At 42.9% G+C, this 17,143-nt stretch overlaps 1 protein-coding gene across 1 annotated transcript in view; it reads right to left on the bottom strand.

Annotated features, from left to right (window-relative positions):
* The window catches only part of LOC148123114 (NXPE family member 3-like), a 30,877-nt gene extending 16,920 nt beyond the window's left edge, over positions 1 to 13,957 (bottom strand). Inside the window, 3 exon segments of the mRNA XM_087903400.1 lie at positions 2,994 to 3,076; positions 4,026 to 4,768; positions 13,550 to 13,957. Of these exon segments, the coding sequence (XP_087759526.1) occupies positions 2,994 to 3,076; positions 4,026 to 4,768; positions 13,550 to 13,735 (1,012 nt within the window). The 5' untranslated portion in view covers positions 13,736 to 13,957.
* Positions 13,958 to 17,143: the final 3,186 nt, after the last annotated feature.

Below are 17,143 nucleotides of genomic sequence, written 5' to 3'. Positions count from 1 at the left end.
TTTTCAAGGTTATTGTCAATAGGTGTAGCTAATAGGCAGATCTTGTATTTCAAGAATAGAGAAGTAAATATCTTTCTACCTCAAACAAAAGTGTGTGGATCCAACTAAGTTCCAGTTCCCTTAAGGAGATAACTTTGGATTCCACCCAGGCAGTGGTTTGCCTACAGAATGTTTTGATCTAGGGTGTGAGGATGGCTTGTTTTGTTCTAGCAACAAAATGTTTAACTATGGATGTAGCCTGCGACCTTCAACTGGTCTGTTCATTTCCTTGTATGATGTTAATGCAGTTTTTTTTCTTATTCTTATCTTTGGGGTCAGGGGTATTTTAAGCCATTGGAAATTAAATGCGGGTGAATTCCAGTACTCACCAGAACTCATTCTGATATTATTCTATGTTTCTCTGTTTTATTTTTTTCATTGGCGTCTTCATATTCTTTACAATATTTTCTAAATGCCCACACCTCTACCCTGGCAAGAGGTATTTTTGTTAAGGCTGGTCTCCAACACTTTCATAATTAGACAAATACAGCATAAACAAATGCAACACATCTTTATATCATTAACAAAGGCAGAAGAAACAAATGTAACACACCTTTACACAATTAAAGAATATTCCACAGCATAAACATATGTAACATGGCTTTACATAGTTAAATATTTTACAACTGTCTGTATCCATTTATAGATGGTGACACTGAGATCCTAAAATGTTAAGTAACTTATGGTGATCAAGACCAAGGATGATGGGCCAAAACAGTAGGGATGACATTCTGTGCCCTATCCAAACTAGGCAAATACTGTCACATTAAGTTTATCTCCAGTCATCAAGATTTTTTTTTAAAGTTCACTGACAAACAGAGATAACATTTGAAGCCAGAAAAGTATGCTGTTATAGCCCTAGTACTGAACACTATACTACACTTCCCTTGCAGGAAAGAGGTTGAAGTCCTAACGTACCCATCTGAGGTGTAATGGTCTGTCCTGTGTCTTTAAGAGACAAGCCACGTCTCCCCTGACTGTCTGTTGAGGCAGTCAGATCTTCCTTCCTGCTTGCAGCCTGAATTCCTTCCTTTTCATCTCCCTCTCGAAGAGGCAGTTTCTTTCTCTCCTCTCTCTCTCTCTCTCTCTCTCTCTCTCTCTCTCTCTCTCTCCTCTTCTCTTCTTTCCTTCTCTCTTTCCCCTCCATAACACACTAAATAAATATCCAACCTCACTTTGCATGGTGTGCCTATCCAACTATCTCTCGCCTGCCATGTGGTTCCCTTCCCGGGACCAGATGCCTTCTGAGACCTGTGGCATGGTCTCATGGCCTGGAGCAGAATTTTTCTAATCCATTACATAAGGGCTGCGGAGCTGGCTCAGTGGGTGATGTACAGGCATGAACAAGGGTGAAGGCAAAAGTTGAACTCCTAGAACACATGTAAACACTGGGTGTGGTGTGCCTGGAAGCCAAGCACCTGGGAAGGTGGAGACAGCAGATCCTAGGTGCCTACTGTCCAGTCAGTCTAGCTGAAACAGCAAACTCCAGGCTCTGTGAGAGACTTTGTTTGAAAAAATAAAAAGAGCCCTTATTTATGTGACCCTTCTTTTGCTATCCTAGAACATTGATCAGTTATCTGGGTCCTCCTACATACACCTGGAACCATTCCTCCAGCCTGGCGCTGATGGCTGACAACCAGTACCTTCCCTGGAACAATGGTGGCCCACGCTTGGGAACAACTCAAGTATCTCCCTCAGTGACCATCCATTTTGGGCTTAGAGGGGGCTGCGAGTGGGGTGGATCTCTGCCTCAGACACTTCACGAGACTGGACACAGGCATCCCAAGGCTGCGTGGCTGGCCACTGTGTCTTTGTGCCTGAGGCTCTAGACACACCCCTGCCTCCTCTAGGGACACTGTATCTGATGTACTCCAGCCAAGAACATAAACAACTGATATGTTTCACCCTGTGACCAATGTTCTCTAATGGTTGAGCAGAATTTTTACACAGATTTCATTCTGATTGTGTGTGTGTGTGTGTGTGTGTGAGTGTGTGTTTGTGTACATGTGGATTTTTTTTTCGAGACAGGGTTTCTCAGTAACTAATAAGCCAGCACTGGAACTCACCCTGTAGATCAGGCTGGCCTCGAACTCACAGAGATCCCCCTGCCTCTGCCTCCAGAGTGGTGGGATTAAAGGTGTGCACCACCATCGCCGGTTTCACGTGGACTCTTAAGGACCATCCTGATTGGAGCTCTATGTGCTGTTGGGAGGAGCCTACAACAAGGGAGATCTTCCTTGTTTCCCCTGCAGTTTCACCTTTGGCTTGGGCATATGATTGATTCAGGGGTTCCTTTCTTCTTTGAGGGAGAAACTAATGCCTTCAGTTTTTTCCTGTTATGAGGGAGTACCAAGAAAGAGACTGTGTCCCTCTGAATATCATGGGTGCCTGGTCAGTACAGGCCTCTAGGTAGTCCCTATGCAAACATGGCATTTGGAACCTCTATGAGCAATAATATGTGTACTTGGGTCCTGTCTGACTCCCTTGCTTTCTGGATGTGGCTTGAAAGAGCAGAATTAGCTCCTCCACCTACTGGAGTTCTGCATACCCATGGACTGGCAGAATGCCACATTTATGCTCTGATTACTACTGATTAACAAAATACTTAAAAACCCAGAAAAGAAAGGAAACAAAAACAACAACACAAACCTACAGTGAGATGGTTCAGCATGTAAAGGCACCTGCTTTCAGGCCTCATGACCTGAGTTCAAACCCTGGTACTACAGATTCACACAAGAGTACATAAAACAAAGAAATGAAACTCAGTACCACTTTAAGTCAAATAAAACAAAATAGAGAGCAGTTGGGGCAAACGGTCTGATGAAAGCCTGACCTCATACACTTCTATACAGAAAGTGTGCGCACACATACACCCCAAATCAAAACAAAAGCCCACAATCCATCTCAGCTGATGACCATCCCCATTCCCACCCCCATATTCCAGCCTCACTCACCCACATCACTCATGTTCCCAATGGCTGCTGGTGTCACCAGGATTGGAGATATGCCTGAAGGGAGTGGCTGGTCAGTCACACTCCTGAAGAAACACTGAGCATGAACTTTGACGGAGGTTGGCCAGGTGAAAATTTGATTTGCAAAGAACATACCATGAATGACTGATTATCTCTCCTCTGCCTAATCCCAGGGCACAACACTAAAGGGAGCACTGATGGGGCGACTGTAATAGTTAGGAGGAACACACATGCAAGAGAACAACATCAGGTCACTACTAGTCAAGATAACAAAGGGGTTATGTAGTTCTCTTTTATAGTAAACGGATCACCACAGGAAATAAAGCTACAATTTTAATGGCATTAGAGTCTAGAAATAAGAATAACTTTTTTTGTTAATGTTACACAAATACTCAATTACCCAATTAATTTTAGCCCAGCCCCCTCCCCACCTCTTTTTTTTTCCACAGAGGGTGTAATGCCCATGCATCTCAGGCTGGACTTGTATTCACTATCCAGCCATGGATGACCTTGAGCTCTTAAGTTTTCTGTCTCCCTCACAAGGCCATCCTCTATCAAACATAGGAATTTAAATTCAACCTGTGCTGCAGGAATCTCTAAAAACACTGCTGCTGATGCCTCAGCAGGGAAAGGTTCTTGTTGTCAAGCATGATAACTGAGTTTGATAAATGGCCCCACATGGTGGAAGAACTGACTTCCTCAAGTTGCCTTCTGACTTCCACATGCACCCTATGGCATGAACTGTCCACTCATGTATGTACACACACAAACACATAAATGTAAACAAAAGAAAAGAAGGAAGGGAAAAAATAGAAAGGAAGGAAGGAAGGAAGGGAGAAAGGAAGAAAGAAAGAAAGAAAGAAAGCAAAAAAGAAAGGAAGAAAAAAAGAAAGAAAGAAAGAAAGAAAGAAAGAAAGAAAGAAAGAAAGAAAGAAAGAAAGAGAAGACACAGAGGGAGAGAGGGAGAGGGAGAGAATGTCGGCCTCGGACACATTCAGTATCTAGATGTCTTACCAAGCCATCAGTTCCTCATCATACCGTGTGGACACCTTCAGGTAACTTCCACTGGAGTGACCGACTAAAACATCGCAGGGCAGAGTAGATGGTTGAGCACAGAACCAGAGCTCCCCAGAGACCACATCCCTGTACTGACAGGTGGGCCCTTTGGCTCCAGTCGACTGGGAGTCCACGTTGCAGATCACAGTCTCTTGAGTGCCATTCCTGCCTCAAAAATACCCCCTAAAGTCAACGGTGGCCCGTTTTCCTTTCCAGACCCTCTGTAGGACCCCGACTGCCTCACTGGAGTGGATCAGCCTCACTTGCACCTGGGCCGATCCAGCCCAGAGCAGGGGGAAGGACAAGAGGTATGTGCCATTCTCCAGATCCTTCACCTCCCCTGGGACTCCTGCTTTCAATTCCTGCCCCAACAGCTTTGCCCGAAACAGATCTCCACCATGAGTCTTGGGCCTACCCTGGTGGTCCCTAGCCACAAGAATGGCCTCTAGATTACTTCCCAGAGCATAGGTGGCCTGAGCAGGATCCTTCAAGTGGTAAGTTGAGGTTCTGGGGCTGGTAGAAACCAAAAAGTCATCCTTGTAGCCACCAGTTGGAGGCCAATACAGAAGGCTGGTCAGGTTGGTGAGTTCTTCAGGAAGAGAGTCCCAGTTGTTGGGCTCAGAGCCATGCTTAGAGGCACGATAGGGTGGTGGGATCCAATGGTTCATGGGCTCAGGCCAAGACATCATGAGATAGAACACCTGTGGGAAAAGAAAGAGGACTATGGATCTGGAATCACTTGGCACAGACTGCCCCTGGAGAGGTAAGCATCTGGGTTCTCATTTGGAGGGCTTTGCTCTCTAGGCCTTTGCCCTGGGAGGAACATTCCATTGCCCCACCCCCATTCGCCAAGCCCCAGAGACCCTGAGCAACCTCCACACACCCACTACCATCCTCCACCACATCTGTGGCCACTGAAGCATTGTCCCTGACTGTCCCTGGAGATGAGCCCCAGAGCCTATTGGTATCCACTTGAGCCACAGACCTGCCTGCAACCGGACGAAGAGAAACCACCTAAGCCACAGGCCCTACCTTTACCAATTGGAGAAAGAAGGATCTCCTGAAGCATAGTCTTCACCTGCACCCACTGGAGGAAAGGATGGGCAGAAGGCTGTTTCAGAACATATCCAACAATATAAAGATGAATATGACACCACCAAAACCTAGTGGTCCTACTACAAGAAGACCTGAACATCATAACCCAGAAGAAGCAGAAGAAAATGACCTTCCATATAATTTTATATAGATGATAGAGATCCTTAAAGAGGAAATGAAAAATTCCCTTAAAGAAATGAATGAAGAGACAAACAAAAATTGGAAGAAATCACTAAATCTCTTAAAGAAACCCAAGAAAGAACAATCAAAGAGGTGAGGCAAAGATTTCAAACAGTTAAAGACTTGAAAACTGAAATAGAGGCAATAAAGAAAACACAAACAGAAGGACTTCTGGAAATGAAAAATCTGGGTAAGTGAATGGGAACTACAGATGCAAGCACAACCAACAGAATACAAGAGATCAAGAGGTAGAAGAGAGAATCTCTGGTGTTGAAGATACTATAGAGGAAATAGATGTATCAGCCAAATAAAACATTAAATCCAACAAATGCTTAAGACAAAACATCGAGAAAATCTGGCACACCATGAAAAGACCAAACCTATGAATAATAGGGATAAAAGGAGAAGAACTCCAGCTCAAAGGGACAGAAAGTATATTCAACAAAATCATAGAAGAAAACTTTCCCAACCTAAAGAAGGATATGCCTATGAAGGTACAAGAAGTTTACAGAACACCAAATAGACTGGACCAAGAAAGAAAGTCCCCTAGACATATAATAATCAAAAAACTAAACATACAAAACAAAGAAAGACTATTAAGAGCTGCAAAGGAAAAAGGCAAAGTAACATATAAAGGCAGATTCATCAGAATTACACCCAATTACTCAATGGAAACTTTGAGAAACTTTTTTGTTCTGGTCAAATATGCTGCAGAAACTAAGAGATCAGGGATGTAAGCACAGACTATTACATCCAGCAAAGCTTTCAACCACCATAGATGGAGAAAACAGGATATTCCATGACAAAACCAAATTTAATCTTTACCTATCTACAAATCCAGCATTACAAAAAGTACTAGAAGGAAAATTCCAACCCAATGAAGTTAGTTACACCCAAAAAGCACAGGCAACAAGTAACCTCACACCTCACACTAGTAAACCTCAAAGAAGGGAAACACATGAACACTACCATCGAAAAATGACAGGAATAAACAATCACTGGCCATTAACATCTCTTAATATCAATGGACTCAATTCACCTATAAAATAAACACAGGTTAACAGAATAGATACAAAAACAAGACCTATCCCTCTGTTGCATACAAGAAATGGACCTCAAACTAAAAGACAAATGGTATCTCAGAGTAAAGGGTTGGGAAAAGATTTTCCAATCAAATGAATCTAAGAAACAAGAGGATGCAGCTATCCTAATATCTAACAAAACAGACTTTAAACTAAAGTCAATCAAAAGAAATGCAGGAGGACACTTCATACTCATCACAGGAAAAATGCATCAAGACAAAGTCTCAATTTTGAACATCTATGCCCCAAATACAAGAACATCTACATATGTAAAAGAAACATTACTAAAGCTTAAATTGCACATCAAACCCCACACACTAATAGTAGGAGACTTCAACACCTCACTCTCCCAAATGGACAGGTCTGCCAGACAGAAACTTAACAGAATAAAATAAGAGAACTAACAGATGTCCTGATTCAAATGGACTTAACAGACATCTACAGAACATTCCATCCAACACAAAATAATACATCTTCTCTAGTCCTCATGGAACTTTATCTAAAACTGATCACAGACTTGATCACAAAGCAAACCTCAACAAATAAAAAAAATGGCATAAGCCCCTGTATCTTATCTGATCACTGTGGCTTAAAGATAGAATTCAACAACACTAATTGTAGAAAGCCTACAAACTCAAGGAAATTGAACAGTGCTCAACTGAATCACCCCAGGGCCAAGGGAGAAATAAAAAAGAAATTAAAGACTTCCTAGAATTCAATGAAAATGAATATACTCCAACTTATGGGACATTTTGAAAGCAGTGTTGAGGATAGTTCATAGCACTGAGTGCCTACATAAAGAACATGGAGAAATCTCACACAAGCAACATAACAACACATCTGAGAACTCCAGAACAAAAAGAAGCAAACTCACCCAGGAGGAGTAGATACCAGGAAATAATCAAATTGAGGGCTGAAATCAATAAAATAGAAATAAAGAAAACAATACAAAGAAACAATGAGACAAAGAGTTGGTTCCTTGAGAAAATAAACAAGATAGGCAATCCCTTATCCTAACTAACCAAAAGGCAGAGAGGGAATATGCAAATTAACAAAATCAGAAATGAAACGGGGCATAACAACACTAAGGAAATACAGAGAATCATTAGGCCATACTTAAAAAAGCTTGTACCCCACAAAATTGGAAAGCTTAAAGGAAATAGACAATTTTCTGGAATACACTAAGAACAGATAAACAATTTAAATAGGCCTATAATCCCTAAGGAAATAGAAGTAGTTACCAAAAGTCTCACAACCAAAAAAAAAAAATAAGTTCAGAGAAATTCTACCAGAATTTCAAAGAAGAGCTAATACCAGTATTCCTCAAATTATTCTATGCAGTGAAACAGAAGGGACATTGCCAAACTCTTCATGTGGCAACAGTCACTCTGGTATCTGAACCACACAAAGATGCAATTAAGAAAGAGTATTACAGAATACTCTGCCTCATGAACATTGTTGCAAAAATACTCAATAAAATACTGACAAACTGAATCCAAGAACACATCAAAAAAAATCATCAATCATGATCAAGTTAGTTTCATCCAGAGATGCATGTATGATTCAACATAAATAAACTGAAAGGGAAAAAAGCCACATGATCATCTCATTAGATGCTGTAAAAGCATTCAACAGAATCCACCAACCCTTCATGATAAAGATCTTGGAGAGATCAGGGTTACAAGGAATGTATCTAAACATAATAAAAGCAATATATAGCAAGCTGGCAGCCAACATTAGATTAAATTGAGAGAAACCCAAAGTGATTCCACTAAAATCAAGAATAAGACAATGTTCCACTCCCTCCATACCTCTTCAACATAGTACTTGAAATTTTAGCTAAAATAATAAGACAACCAAAGGAGATCAAAGAATTCTTTTTTTTTTTTTTTTTGGTTTTTTGAGACAGGGTTTCCTTGTGGCTTGGAGCCTGTCCCGGAACTAGCTCTTGTAGACCAGGCTGGCCCCGAACTCACAGAGATCTGCCTGCCTCTGCCTCCCAAGTGCTGGGAGTAAAGGCATGCATCACCACCGCCTGACAATCAAAGGGATTCAAATTGGAAAGTAAGATATCAAACTTTTGCTATTTGTAGATGATATAATAGTATGCATAAGTGACCCCAAAAATTTGATGAGGGAACTCCTACAGCTGATAAACAGTTTCAGTAATATGGCATGGATCAACTCAAAAAATCAGTTGCCCTCCTATAGACAAATGATAAATGAGCTGTACTGTGGAAATATCATCTTGTACCCTGTAAAGATTTGTCACATGTATTGGTTTAATAAAACTGTGTTTGGCCAGTAGCCAGGCAGGAAGTATAGGTGGGGTGACCAGAATAGGAGAATTCTGGGAAGAGGAAAGGCTCAGTCTGCAGTTGTCACCCAGACACAGAGGAAGCAAGATGAGGATGCCTCACTGATAAAAGGGACCAAGCCACATGGCTAACACAGATAAGAATTATGGATTAATGTAAGATATAAGAATTAATTATAAGAATCCTGAGCCAATAGGCCAACCAGTTTATCATTAATGTAGGCCTCTGTGTGTTTCTTTGGGACTGAACAGATGTGGGACTGGGCGGGACTGTCAACAGAGAGGAGAAAGAAATCAGAGCAACATCACTATTTACAATAGCCACAAATAACATAAAATATCTTGGGGTAACACTAACCAAAGAAGTGAAAAGCTTGTATGACAATAACTTTAAGTTTTGAAGAAATAAACTATGGAAGACACCAGAAAATGGAAAGATCCCCCATGCTCTTGGATAGGTAGGATCAACATAATAAAAATGGCAATTTACCCAATGCAATCTAAATATTCAATGTAATCCCCATCAAAACTCCAGCACAATTCTTCACAGGCCTTGAAAAAACAATGCTCAACTTCATGTGCAAAACAAAGAAACCCAGAAAAGTCAAAACAATGCTCTATATAATAAATGAACTTCTTGAAGCATCACCATCCCTGACATCAAGATCTACTATAGGCTGAGCGATGGTGGTGTATACCTTTAATATCAGCACTTGGGAGGCAGAGGCAGGTAGATCTCTGTGAGTTCAAGACCAGCCTGGTCTACAAGACCTAGTTCCAGGACAGGATTCAAAGCTACTGAGAAACCCTGTCTTGAAAAACAAAAATCTATTATAGAGCTACAGTAATTAAAGCAGTGTGGTATTGGCATTAAAACAGACAGATGAACCAATGGAACTGAATCAAAGACCCTGATATTAAGTCACACACCTATGAACAACTGAATTTTGACAAAGAAACTAAAATTATACAATGGAAAAAAGAAAAAAGTATCTTCACCAATTGGTGTTGGCATAACTGAATATCAACATGTAGAAGAATGCAAATAGATCTATATCTATCACCATGCATAAAACTTAACTGCAAATGGATCAAAGACCTCAACATAAATCCTCCAACACTGAACTTCATTGAAGAGAAATTGGGAAGGAGCCTTGAACGTATAGGCACAGGAAGCCACTTCCTAAATATAACCCCGTGGCATAGACACTGAGAGCAACAATTAATAAATGGGGCCTCCTGAAACTGAGAAGCTTCTGAAGGCAAAGGACACAGTCACTAAGATATAGGAAGCCTACAGAATGGGAAAAGATCTTCACTAACTGCACATCAGACAGAAGGCTGATCTCCAAAATATATAAAGAACTCAAGAAACTAGACATTAGGTTATCAAATAATCTTATCAAAAAATGGGGTACATATTGAAACAAAAAATTCTCAATAAGAATCTCAAATGGCTGTGAAAGACACATAAGGTATTGCTCAACACCCATAGCCATCAGGGAAATGCAAATCAAAACATCTCTGAGATACCATCTTACACCTGTCAGAATGACTAAGATAAAGAACACCAATGATAGCTTATGCTGGAGAGAATGTGGAGTAAGGGGAACACTTCTCCATTGCTGGTGGGAGTGCAAACTTGTATAGGCACTTTGGATACAAATGTGGTGGTTCCTCAGAAATTTGGAAATTAACTGATGTCAGGATCCAGCAATACCACTCTTGGGCATATATCCAAAGGATGCTCAATCAAACTACAAGGATGTTTGTTCAACTATGTTCATAGCAGCATTATCCATAAAAGCCAGAACTTGGAAACAACCCAGGTGCCTCTCAACTGAAGAATGGATAAAGAAAATGTGGCAATTTACACAATGGAGTCCTACTCAGTTGTAAAAAAAACAATGACATCTTGAAATATGTTACTTCCATGAATGGAACTAGAAAAAACCATTTTGAGTGAGGTAACCCAGACCCAAATAGGCAAACATGATATGTACTCACTCATAAGTGGATGTAAAGCAAAGGATAACCAGCCTATAGTCCACGATCCCAGGGAAGCTAGGTAACAAGAAGAACCCTAAGACAGACACACATTGCTCCCCTGGGAAGAGGAAACAGACAAAACATCTTGAGAAATTTGAGAGGGGGACAGAAGAGAGGGTAGGATGGGAGGAGTAAGGGAGGGGAGAAGGTGAAAGAGGAGAATATGAGGGAATGGGATGCCCAAGAAGGGAGAATGACAGTGAGAGAGAGAAAGGAAAGAGATCTTGCTTGAGGAAGCCATTAAAGGGTTAGCTACAAACATGGCACGTGGCAAATTCCCAGGAATCCACAAGGATGACCCTAGCTAAGACTCTAAGTAACCGTGGAGAGGACACTTAAACTGGCCTTCCCCTGTAATCAGACTGATGAATACCTTAATTGTCATAATAGATCCTTTATCCAGCAACTGAGAGAAGCAAATAGAGATCCACAGTTAAGCACTGGGCCAAGCTACAGGAGACCAGCCCAAGAGAGGGAGGAGTAATAACATGAGCAATGTGGTCAAGCCCATGATGGGGATACTCACAGAGACAGCTGACCTGAGCTAGTGAGAGCTCACTGACTCTGGACTGACAGTGGGGGAACCTGCATAGAACCAAACTAGGCCCACTGAATGTGGGGAACAGTTGTGAGTCTTGTCCAGTCTGTGGGGCCAGTGGTAGTGGGACTAGGATTTATCCCTAGTGCTTGAACTGGGATATAGGAGCAAGTTCTCTTTGGAGGGATACCTTGCTCAGTCTAGATAAAGTGGGGAGGGCCTTGGTCTTGCCTCACAATGATGTGTCAGGCTTTGTTGACTCCCATGGGAAGCCTTACCCTTTCTGAGGAGTGAATGGGGGATAAGGGGAAGGGTGGGCAGGAAGAAGAGTAGGGAGCGGGAACAGGGATAGTTATGTAAAATGAGAAAAGATTGCATTAAAAATATTAATAAAAAAACTCCCCTGACTCTGCCCTTCTTCCCAGCATTCTCTCTGCTCCAAAAATCCTGCCTAACCTTTGGTCAGTCAGCTTTTTATTAACAATGAGAGCAATACATATTTACAGTGTATAAAGAATGTTCCATATCACTCTCCCACACCTTCTTCCATATCATCCCTTCCCACCTACCCCCACCATCTCCCCCACACCATCCCCCACCACACTATGTCCCTTACAGTCTTCCCCCCACACCATCTATCTCATACTATCCTGCCATACTGTCCCCACACACATCATCTCCCCACAAACACTATCCTCCACCCATCCACACACCATCCCCATACCATCCCCCCCCACATCATCCCCCACCCCTACACACACCATCTCACACATATATACCCTCCCCCGACCACCTCACACCAATACCCCCATATACACCGTTTCCCACATACAACACCCCTGAGTTGAGGCAAGGGAATCCTGAGTTCAAGGCCAGCTTGGGCTTCATAAGAAGACCATTATATCTAAACAACAAATAAGAAAACAATAAAAAAAAATCAAGGACTTGGAGCTATAGAGATGGATCAACAGGTAAGGTCAGGTACTGAAGCAAGATTAATAAAAACTCAGGGATAGAAATTGGGGTTTAACCCGAAGGTCAGAAAAGCAAAACAGCCAGCCACTGGCTCTTACCTTGACCTCAGTCTGAAACTAAAGGCATGCACCACTCGGTTTCTATGGTAAACTAGTGTGGCTACTGGGATTAAAGGTGCGTGTTACCACTGCCTGGTCTGTAAGGCTGACCATTGGGGCTGTTTTACTCTCCGATCTTCAGGCAAGCTTTATTTATTAAAATATAAATGAAATGTCGCTACAAGGTAGTGTTTTGCATAGGATCCAAGATCACCGATGGACGGTGGTGGTGCATGCCTTAAATCCCAGCACTCAGAAGGCAGAGGCAGGAGTTTCTTTGTGAGTTTGAGGCTAGCCTGGACTACAAGAGCTAGTTCCAGGACAGGTTCCAAAGCTACAGAGAAACCATGTCTCAGGAAAAAAAAAAAAATAGACCGGAGTTCTATTCCTGTCCTGGCACTGCATGTACTTCCGTGACTAGCGCCGCCTGCTGGGCGGCCTGCAGAACGATCCTCACATACAGTCTCCCACTGTCCACTGTACATCCTCGTAGAGTAGTAGGCCAAAAAAAAAAAAAAAAAAAAAAAAAAAAAAAAAAAAAAAAAAAAAAAAAAAAAGAAAGAAAGAAAGAAAGAAAAGAAAAGAAAGAAAGAAAGGAAAAAAAAATGGAATTTGAAAATGGATGTGTTTCATTTTGTAGAATTTGGGAAGCCGAAATATGCATGACACACTATGGGTACATATTCAGGATTTCAATGGGAAACTGCTTTAAGTTCTGTAAAGTCTGATTATGTAATTATACATTTATTAGAAGTTATGGCCATCATAACAACTCCTGTACAAATAAAGACTGAAAATGCCCCAGCATATGTCTCTGTCAAAATGAAATAGTTTTTACATATTACAACATAAAGGATATTACATGAATACCACACATTCCGACAGGGCAAGCAGTTATAGAAAGATCTAATCTCACACTAAAAGAAATACTTAATAAACAGAAACAAGATTAATAAACAGAAAAGGGTAATAAAGACCCCCTTTTAAAGAACCCTTTCTACACAGTCCATCAGAGGCTGGACCTGCCTGCTGCTACACAGGCCGAAAAATTCATCTTGGAGTGCCCAACCTCTTTCTTCAACCTCCTCACACAACACAGAACATCCCAAGTTTAATTAAGGTGACTAACAAGTGCATAGACAACTTACCAATGGCTCCACCACTGAAGGAAATCTCCTCCTCTCCCCGCAGAGTCCATTAAACAGCCTGTAGATCCAGGGAGAGGGAAGCCCTTCTGAACTGCCTGTGCTACAGCGATTACTTTTACGTTTGTTCTCCCTTTCTTTGGGCGTTTTTAAGACAGGTCTTAGGAACTGGCCTGGAGCTTGTTCCATAGGTCAGCCTCCAACTCATAATTCTCTTTCTCTGCCTCCCAAAGTCTGGAACTCCACATGGAAGGCTACCATCTCCGGCTTGCTTGGGTTATAGTCACGTAGACGTGTGTCTTTAACGTCTTTGGACATTGGATGTATGTCACAGCGTAACTCCTTTCAGTACATGCAAAGGAGTGTAAAGGTTGAAGGGAGGGCACACAACATGAAATTGCTATGAAAATGAAATCAGAAATCAACATTGTTGGAAAGAAGGAATTCATTTTTTCTTAATCCTTTTCACTCTTTTATTTCTCTCAGAATCATGTCCAATTTGTCTTCTCATATTTCAAATTATACATTTTCTAGAAAAGGTAAGAAACCTATACTTTCATATCAAAAAAAACCCCAAAAAAACCTTGCTGCTTAAATATCAATAACAACATCCCGTGACCTAAAATTTCACTTTTGACAGACAGGCAGGAAGAACTTCCTCCCAAACAGTCTAGACTTTTTTTGTACACAACTTCAAAGAGGAAACACTAGATCATGCTAAACTCTTTTTCTTGCTTTTGCTCCAGGAAGGGTTTAGTTTTTTTCTTATTTGTGGTGTCAGTCATACACATATGCAATGCATACGGACCATATTCACCCCACTACTGTCTACCATCCTCTCACTCTCACTGCCCCCTTTACCCACCAAGTCCTGCGTGTGTGTGTGTGTGTGTGTGTGTGTGTGTGTGTGTGTGTGCAAGACCTTTTCTGTTCCCTGACTTTATTTTCCTCCAGGCCAAAAGCAGAAACAGACACCAAGAGACTTTGTTCTCTTAAACTAGGACAGAGAAAACAACATCTTCTAAAGTCAAGAGAACTGAGAACTCGAATTGCTGATGTGGAACAGGGCCATGACCGTCTTCATCAGAGCCGCTGTGGTGACAGGCAAGCCAGCCTCAACAAGAGGCAGGCAGTCTCTAGACTTTTGCCTGTGGAACAATGACTGGGGGAGGGTCATTAGATCCTCCCCTGGAATTCAGCTGCCCCCACCCTGAACCTTTTCCAGTTCTCTGCAGGTCTGCTCCAGCTTCTCGCAGTGTCTGGAGGGGCTGGAACATGCAGAAGGTGGCAGCTGGAGCAGGGGGAACTCCATTTACGCAGCTATAGGGAAGTTGTTTGTGGAGCCCATTTGTTGATGTGTTTGTTCGGAGATTATATGTGCTCCTTAAGTAAGCCCAATAAACCCCCTTATTAAGCTATCTAGACTTAGGTAGAATTGCTCTTTTGTCTGTTGGCACTGCCCTACCTCGGAGAAGCAAACATCTGGTCATTTCTTCCCAGCCAAAGCCCATATACTCGCTCCTATTTTTTCTCCTTGGGGACTTCCTAAAAACTTCTGACTTTAGATTCCCTGATGACACCAACACACAGCTGCTCACACACTTCTTAGATGATGCTCTCCCCTGCAGCTGATGCTCCCAGATGTCTCTCATGGGTGGGAAGAGGAAGAATGAGTGCTTCCCTCAGTCCACTCTCCAATGTTAAAGCATTAACCAATCCAAACACAGAGAAGCAATGATGATATAAGAGGCAAGGAAAGTACTTACCAAAATCAGAACGATTAACCCCACAGTCAAGGTCTTGTAGCTCTTGAATTGTCCCATGGATAGATCCGCACGGTGTAGACTCTTGTGGAACTGTCAGTAGGACTCCAGGTATCTCACACAGCATCAGGAGTTTAAGAGGCCCTCCCATCGTAAAGGAGCTTATTCACTGTGTTCAGTTCCAATTTCCGTGGAACAATGGAATTCCCTAAACTTCCCCAAATCAACAAATCCTCAGCTCATTGTTACCACAAAGATGAAGTTGGTTCCTGAGACCCACAGCGAACTGAGAGGGAGAGGGGTGGGAGTTTGGGGGCCTCCATTTGGACTTGCACCCACACCACGGGGCTCCCTGAGGAACAAGACAGGAAGGTCAGTGGCTGTGTCCCCACACTGTGTCCTCCCCCATGGCTCTGCATTTCTCTGGTTCTCCACTTACTTTTAAAGTCACAGAGGGTCAGCAGCGATGAGAATAAGACCAGAGCCTTGACCTGGGCCACATCTGTTTCAGGGAAGGCCGGTTTGTTCCTGTTCTCGTGGCAGACGGGTTTTTACTTTCACATTATCAGCAGTTAGAGTAGTGGCTCCCACAACCTAGCCCTATTTCATTTCCTTTTTGAAGGGCCTTGTGGTAGTCAACTCAGGGTGGGGGAGGTTTCACCCACTTAAAGTTACAGTATCAGGATTTGCTTACCACTTCCTGGACCTGCAATGGTGGGGGAGCTGCAGGGGTTACTGCCATCAGTCAGCTCTTGGCCTCAGGGATAGGAGGGTGCATGGGTGCTCCTGAGGCATCCAGCCTTATCCAGGGAAGGGGCAGGGAGGGGATGGAGCTACTGGAGAATGTAAGATCTTACATTCAGGAAAGCCACTGGAGACATCCAGGAGTCAGCCTGAATGACCCAGCACACTCTCATCACATGCTGAAAAGTTTTTATGTCCCAACAAACCTCTCCGCCGACACAATAATCCAAATTAAACCAAATTAGAAAAAGCCCAGGTATAATGGATACCGGCGCTCAGGGGTGGCCTTCCAGGACCCCAGGGATGGAGACGGGAAGGAAGACCTGAAAACCACGTGCTCGTTCTCTGGGGGACAGTTTAAATAGCCCATGGGAGTGGTCTTGACCCTCTTTGGGGTGGGGTCACCCTTGGTGGGCTTTTTTGAAGGTGGAGTCTGGACTGCGGCAACTCCCAGGGGAGGGGCCTTGGGGTGGAGCTTTCCACTCAAGCATTCAAGACTCCTTGGATGTATGGGTGTCAGGGCTGGGGTGAAGCCTTAAGCCAAACACATACTAGCAGTTCGCAGTTTGAGTCTGCAGCCCACTGTCCCTCCCCAGCTCCAGTTCCATATCCACCCAGAAACCCAAAGAGAGGCTTCCCTTGCGCCTTGTAGAGCTCTGCTTGTTGGCAGCCGACTTCGAGCTGCTTAGACCTGAAGCGTGGTCGCCTGAGGCGTTTTGTTTATCTCCTCCATCCTGCTGACTCCCATTCTAATCAGCTGACTTCCCTCAGCCGCCCTTACCACCATCTACCCATTTATGTCCTTATCTGCTGGAAAGAGTGAAGTGACAAGTTGGCTGGCTTGTCACCCCATGTCGCCCTTGGCTTCACTGAAGCAGCCTAGGTAACCCAGACAACACATGGCTCACTCCTTCACTCGCCTGTAATATGAAGGCCGGCTTGCTGGACTTTGTGTCCTGCCCAATTCTTGTAGCTTATATTAATCTATTATTCTTATCTATGTTAGCCACATGGCTCAGTACCTTTCTCAGCCGGGCAATTCACATCTTCCTTCTTCGGTGATCTGGGCAGAACTGCGGAGGGAGCTTCC

Source organism: Myodes glareolus, chromosome 2 (assembly GCF_982192425.1).
Source record: "Myodes glareolus chromosome 2, mMyoGla1.1, whole genome shotgun sequence".
In the NCBI taxonomy this organism is placed as follows: domain Eukaryota; kingdom Metazoa; phylum Chordata; class Mammalia; order Rodentia; family Cricetidae; genus Myodes; species Myodes glareolus.
This window is presented reverse-complemented; position numbering and strand designations above follow the sequence as displayed.